Here is a 6,673-nt window from a genome sequence, read left to right as displayed (position 1 = left end):
GCGGGGGGCCACAGCCGGCCCACCTCCGGAGGCTTCGTGCTAGGGCCGCTCCTTAGCGTCCGGCTGGGGGAGCCGTGGGGCAGCCGGGCTCGAGGTGGGAGCTGACCCCGCGGCAGCGGTGGCCTGTTCCCGCACTGTTGCCCCGCACGCTAGCGGTCGGGAAAGGCCCCGGGGGGTTCAGCTTTAAGGGGAGGCGGGGCGGGGCGGGGCGGGGCTCCCGGCGCCACTCCCCCAGGTCGCGCCGCGCGGCAGCAGACGAGGTCAGGCGCTCGGAGCAGGCGGCCGCGGGGAGAGCGTTCCAGGTCCCGGAGGTCGAGACCCGCGTGCAGCCACCACCTGATCGCCGGCTGCGTCGTGTCGCCGGCCCCGCAGGCACCATGAGCCAGGACGCCGAGGTGGACATGAAGGAAGTGGAGCTGAACGAGCTGGAGCCCGAGAAGCAGCCGATGAACGCGGCCTCCGGGGCGGGCGCGTCCGCGGTCACGGCGGGCGGCGCCGAGAAGAACGGCCTGGTGAAGATCAAGGTGGCTGACGACGGGGCGGAGGCGGCGGCCGCCAAGTTCACGGGCCTGTCCAAGGAGGAGCTGCTGAAGGTGGCGGGCAGCCCCGGCTGGGTGCGCACCCGCTGGGCGCTGCTGCTGCTCTTCTGGCTCGGCTGGCTGGGCATGCTGGCGGGCGCCGTGGTCATCATCGTGCGCGCGCCGCGCTGCCGCGACCTGCCCGCGCAGTCCTGGTGGCACAAGGGGCCCCTCTACCGCATCGGCGACCCGCAGGCCTTCCAGGGCCCCGGCGCGGGCGGCCTAGCAGGTGAGCTGCGCACCCCAGTCCCCGACCCCGAGCGCCCCCGGCTTAACCGGGGAGCCGCTGAGGCCTCACCTCCACCCCAACCCCGACCACGACCCCCACCTCCACCCCCACCCCCCTGGACTCGGACGGATCTCCACCCCACCCGCTGCCTGGGACGTAGCGCCTCCTGCCCTTTTTCAAAGAGTTTCCTCCCTTCCCTCCCTCCCTCGTTCACGTGGGTAGTTGACTCAGCTTCTTCTCTTCCTCGTGTGGCCATGGGGTCTGAAGCAACGTGCTAGGCCCCTTACATCAGCTGCTCAGCCTCCGCGCGGAGCCCCGGGGGAGGGGGCCGGGGGAGGGGATCGTCTCCGACCCGCCCCCGGGGGCCTCTCCCTCCCCTTTGCAGGCCTGAAGGGGCGCCTGGATCACCTGAGCTCCCTGAAGGTGAAGGGCCTCGTGCTGGGCCCCATTCACAAAACCCAGAGAGACGACGTCCATGGGACCAACTTGGAGGAGATCGACCCCGCTTTGGGCTCCATGGAAGATTTCAAGGGTCTCCTGCAGTCGGCCAAGAAAAAGGGTGGGTGCCTCTGGGGGGCCCGGAGGCGGCAGGGGAGCAGCGAGCAAGGGCTCGGCCTTCTGGCTGGGCAGGCAGGGGAGGGTTTGTCTGCCTCGCTCCTGGCTGCCTCAGCTTCCCAGCAGGGACAGGCGTGGGGAGACCTCAGCCTACAGGGACTTTCCACTTGACTGTGCGGACCTTTCACTTCTCGGCTTCAGCGCCGATGTTTTCCAAAAGGGCTTTTGCTAAGTTGGTGGTTTTGAAACTTGGAATGGAAATCCAGGTAAAATCTCGTCTTGCTTTAAAAGGGTTCACCTTGGGGCGGGAAGCCAGGCCCCTATAGCTCAGCCCTCTCCGTTCACACTGTTCACCTGCTGCCCTATGAGATTTCAAAGCCCCTTCTTGCTCGTGTCTCTGTTTCAATGGACTGAGGTCTGCCAGGGTTCAAACCTAAGCTTTTGTAGCAAGTAATGCATAGGAGTTACTCTGTGGACCCATGTGTTGATTTCCTCCTTTCTCCCCACCCCAAAGCCTTTCTCAACACCTGCTTCTCCCCCCCGTTGTCCCAGGCATCCAGGTCATTCTGGACCTCACTCCCAACTACAGGGGCCAGGACTCGTGGTTCCTCCCCACTCAGATGGACACTGTGGCCACCAAGATCACGGTGAGTGTGCGGGTGCTGATGGCAGGTGGGGGGTCCTTGCAGGCACGGCCGCCCCTGTAGTAAACCCAGCCCCCCTCCCGCCAGGGCCCCTGGCTGCTGCAGCCCAGCAGGCGCGCTCCCCCCACGGAGGCCAGCAGGGCACCCGTCTTAGCTTGTTCCTTTTTGTCCGCTCATTTTTCCTGTTTTCTCCACTCTGATGGTGACTGTGCCAGGAAGGGCGCTTCAGGAACGCTTCTCAGTGGGAGTCTGTCCTGACTGGTTTCCCAGTCCTTGTTTGATGTTTTGAAGTGCAGCCCCGTCTGAAATTACAAGCGTGAGGATCTTCCTGTGTCTGAGACTGTGCCAAGTATTTTTAAAAAAATATATTTTATTGATTTTTTTACAGGGAGGAAAGGAGAGGGATAGAGAGTTAGAAACATAGATGAGAGAGATACATCCACCAGCTGCCTCCTGCACACTCCCTACTGGGGATGTGCCCGCAACCAAGGTACATGCCCTTGACCGGAATCGAACCTGGGACCCTTCAGTCCGACGCTCTATCCACTGAGCCAATCCGGTTAGGGCTATCCACGTATTTTATAGATGTTTTTTAATCCCCTCTGTACCCACATGAGGTCCCTATCATCCCCAAACTGTACAGGAGGACACTAAGATTCTGAGGGTTCAATGCTCCTGGGACTTGAGGTCCAAGTAACCTTATTTCTCTAACCCTTCCCTTAAGCTACAGGCTCAGGCTCTATAGCCCTCAGGCTGGGGGAGGGGCTGTGAGTGTCACCCAGGCTCCTGATGCCTGCGTTCTGGGACACCGGCCAGTTCAGAACGGGCAGAACAGAAGTGGAGGCGCCCCTCACACTTGGCTGGCAGCCCTGATTCTGGGGTGGGATCTGTTCTCCCAGCGTCTCTGTAGGACCCTTGGAGTCCTCCAGCTCACCCGCCAGCGAGCTGCTGGGAGACCCTGTAAGTGTTACTGATAGGGAAGCTTTCGGATGGTGAGGAGATGAAGAAGGTAGCCTCAGGAGAAAATGGAGGCCGAGGAGGGAGCACATGGAGCAGAGAGGAAAGGGGAAAAACGGGCAGTGGCAATGGGGCTGTGTTCTGTGCCTCACACGCAGGGCTTCAGGCCTGGGCCTGCCCTGCAGAACCGGCTCCTCACCCCAAATCTTCATGGAAACTGCCTGCGGGGGGATGCTTTGCATTTCAGTCTTTCATCCTCGGGTTGTCCAGACAGCTCTGCCCTGACCGACAGCCCTTTGCACCACTCCTAGGCCTCAGGACACTGGGAGAGGCGTCGGTACATTTGTCTTGGGATTTTGTGGGATTTTGACTGCTGTTTGAGCCCCGTCTCTGCTACTCACTTATTGAGCCTTGGGCGTGCCTCCTTGCTTCTTTGAGACTATTCGCCGTCTCTGACATGTGTACACCAGCATTCCACACACGCCAAGTTTAAGTGAAGTCATGGTTATGAACACACTTTCTCTCTTGGGCCTCCTCAAAGGTGAAGCCGTGGCTGGAGAAGAGAAGTGAGATGCTACATCACTAGGAGAACCAATGGTCGGTTAGAATGGGAGGGAGCCGGGGCTAAACCTTTATGGTGGAGGCGTGAACACAGGCCCAGGTCACGAGGAAGCACCCGGCAGGCAGGGCCCGGGGGGCGGGAGTTTGTGAGCCTCTGCACAGTGTCACTATCTTTCCTCCGTCCTCCCCCCGCCCTGTAGGATGCGCTGAGAGTTTGGCTGCAGACAGGTGTGGATGGGTTCCAGGTTCGGGACGTGGAGAACCTGAAGGTGAGCTTCCTTTACACGAGCGGTGCAGCCTCGCTCGATGAGAGCAGCGGGACTCGCCAGGGCCGGGTAGCAGCTGCCTCTGCTTTTTCCTTCTAGAACGCGCCTTTACTGTTGGCCGAGTGGCAGAACGTCACCAAGAGCTCCGGTGAAGACAGGTGAGTGCCAGGCCCCTTGTCCCCAACTTAGCTCCGTCGGGGGTCCCCTCAGTGGGGTGCTAGGCCCTGGGAAGGGGGAGTTCCTAGTTCACATGCCTGCCTCTCTTCCTCTCTTGTCCTGTACCGCCCTTGACCTCGGCTTTGCTCTCTGCAGGCTCTTGATGGCAGGAACTAAGTCCTCCAGCCTCCAGGAGATCGTGAGCCTGCTCGAGTCGAACAACGACCTGTTGTTGACTAGCTCGTACCTGTCGGCCTCCCCTTTCACTGGGGAGCATGTCGAACTCCTGGTCACCCAGTTCTTAAACGCCACCCGCTCGCATTTGACAAATGACAGTCGCTGGTGCAGCTGGAGTCTGTCTCAGAAGGGACTCCTGACTTCCTTCGTGCCGGATCAGCTCCTCCGACTCTACCAGCTACTGCTCTTCACCCTTCCGGGGACCCCGGTTTTCAGCTATGGGGACGAGATCGGCCTGAGGGCGGCTGCCCTTCCCGAACAGGTATTTTCGTGGCGCAGCGGGGGAGCTGTGTTTATCCGCCAAGGTAGTCTGTGGATGCCACGGACAGGCATGACTCTTGAGGGGGGAGAGGGCTGCGTTTGTTTCCTAGTCAGACCTGGTTGGTAGCTGTGTGGCCGCGGCCAGGGACTTCACGTCTCCACGTCCCGGTCATCTGCTCTGTGAGGCTGCCTCTCTTGTAGGGCGGTTCGGATAAAGTGACGGCTACTTTATTTAATTTATTTATTTATTTATTTATTTAAAATATATTTTATTGATTTTTACAGAGAGGAAGGGAGAGGGGTAGAGAGTTAGAAACATCGATGAGAGAGAAACATCGATCAGCTGCCTCCTGCACACTGACCACTGGGGATGTGCCCGCAACCAAGGTACATCCCCTTGACCGGAATCGAACCTGGGACCCTTGAGTCCGTAGGCTGACCCTCTATCCACTGAGCCAAACCAGTTAGGGCAAGTGATGGCTACTTTAAAATGCAATGTCGTACCTGGTAGTGTCCAGTATGATAGCCATCACTCACTCACTCACTCACTCATTCGTTCATTGGACAGTGGGTGTTTTGCGGGGCTCTCCTAGTTTAGTGGGGGAGCCAGGTGAGTGAGAGAAGAGCCTGGCAGTGAATGTGGGGATAGGGGTAAGACCAGGAAGGCACTTGCTGAGCTCTAGCCACAGGCGTGGAAGCTGGCACCTGAGCTGGTACTTATAGAGCCAGTCAATCAATTATTCCCGAAGTCTTACGGCGTGACTCCGGCACGCGTGCCTGGAGGAGAGAGCAGTGCACAGAGGGCTGGGGTGCTGGGGGTGCTCCGCAGAAGGAAGCCTGCTATGTCTTCTGAGTGGCCACAGGGAACCCTGTGAGCCAGCTGAGCAGAGGCTAGGGGCAGGGAGGAAGCTGGCTCATGGCTGTCTGGGAGCAGAGCCCTCTGGCCGAGGGGCAGTGCAAGGACCTGAGGCGGGAGCCGGCCTTGCTGCTCCCAGTGGAAGTTAGGTGTGAGGGCGGGAAGGCCTGCTGGGGGTGGGGGGCAGGAGGAAGAGTCAGGGGAGTGGGCCAGCCTTTCCCAAGTCCTGTTTTCCCTGCCTTCCAGCCCCAGCAGGCCCCGGTCATGCTGTGGGATGAGTCCAGCTCCGTCAGCACCTTGGGACCCGTGAGCTCCAACATGACTGTGAAGGTACGGGTTTTCGGGGGGCAGGGCCTGAGCAGCGGACGGGCCGGCGGCTTGTAGGAGTTTGCAGCCAGGGGAGCTCTTCATCCCTTCCTGCTATGTCTCCATCGCTTGCAGGGCCAGAGCGAAGACCCTGGCTCCCTCCTCGCCCTGTTCCGGCGGCTGAGTGACCATCGCGGCAAGGAGCGCTCCCTGCTGCACGGAGACTTCCACGTGCTCCCCTCGGGGCCCAGCCTCTTCGCCTACGTCCGCAAGTGGGACCAGAACGAGCGGTTCCTGGTCGTGCTCAACTTCGGGGACGTGGGCCAACCTGCCCAGTTGGGGGCCTCCGGCCTGCCCGCCAGGGCCGATCTGCTACTCAGCACCCAGCCGGGCCGGGAGGAGGGCGCCTCTCTTGAGCTGGAGCACCTGAAGTTGGAGCCCCACGAGGGGCTGCTGCTCCGCTTCCCCTACGTGGCCTGATCCGTGGCCTGATCTGTGGGCCTGCCGGGACACACTGCCCTGCCCCTCCCCCCCTCCCCAGGCCCTTGGGGTTCTGGTTTCTCTCCTTTTTTTTTACTGTCACAGATGAACCCCCAATAGGGTGTTTTCTGGCTTCAAATAAAAGTCACCCGTGCCTAGCGAGGTCTTGTCTTCCCTCCACCTTCGGTTACGATCCGGGTCTGAGTTTCCTCCGTCTGCAGCCCAGACAGGAAGCAGGGAGGTGTCGCTGGGGCTAGCACCCGGCCTCTCCCCAGCTGGGCGTGCTCTCCTGGAGGTCTCGGTCTGGCTGGCTCTCCCTCAGCAACGGGTCCCCAGCTCCGTGTGGTCAGTTTTCCTGTTTCTGCAGACTTAGCCTCTCGGGGGATGGAGTGGGAGTGGGGCGGCCTGTTGCCCGGGAGGTCCTGCTAAAGGGCACAAGAGGCCATTCACTCAGTGGGACGTGATTGCACACTCAGCACGTGCCAGGAAGTGTTCTGGGTCCTGGAGTGCAGGAGGGAGCAAAGTTCAAAACTCCCATCCCTTGGGAGTTACCTCCTGGCGAGGCAGATTAAATGGCCCGGCTAGTG

At 60.6% G+C, this 6,673-nt stretch overlaps 1 protein-coding gene across 1 annotated transcript; it reads left to right on the top strand.

Moving 5' to 3' along the window:
- Nucleotides 1-238: 238 nt before the first annotated feature.
- On the top strand, nucleotides 239-6,250 carry SLC3A2 (solute carrier family 3 member 2). Its single transcript, XM_059710333.1, has 8 exons — nucleotides 239-807; nucleotides 1,193-1,366; nucleotides 1,915-2,009; nucleotides 3,725-3,793; nucleotides 3,890-3,948; nucleotides 4,103-4,445; nucleotides 5,547-5,630; nucleotides 5,742-6,250. Exons 1-8 carry the CDS (start codon nucleotides 378-380, stop codon nucleotides 6,084-6,086), a joined length of 1,599 nt encoding a protein of 532 aa, XP_059566316.1. The 5' UTR covers nucleotides 239-377; the 3' UTR covers nucleotides 6,087-6,250.
- Nucleotides 6,251-6,673: the final 423 nt, after the last annotated feature.

This window comes from Myotis daubentonii, chromosome 9 (genome assembly GCF_963259705.1).
Source record: "Myotis daubentonii chromosome 9, mMyoDau2.1, whole genome shotgun sequence".
In the NCBI taxonomy this organism is placed as follows: Eukaryota; Metazoa; Chordata; class Mammalia; order Chiroptera; family Vespertilionidae; genus Myotis; species Myotis daubentonii.
This window is presented reverse-complemented; position numbering and strand designations above follow the sequence as displayed.

Bases quoted from the DNA above. Each gene is read 5' to 3' on its own strand.
- SLC3A2 (XM_059710333.1), top strand. From the start codon at position 378: ATGAGCCAGGACGCCGAGGTGGACATGAAGGAAGTGGAGCTGAACGAG. The intron at 2,010-3,724 runs GTGAGTGTGCGG...CCCGCCCTGTAG, and splicing joins CTGTGGCCACCAAGATCACG to GATGCGCTGAGAGTTTGGCT. The intron at 3,794-3,889 runs GTGAGCTTCCTT...TTTTCCTTCTAG, and splicing joins GGGACGTGGAGAACCTGAAG to AACGCGCCTTTACTGTTGGC.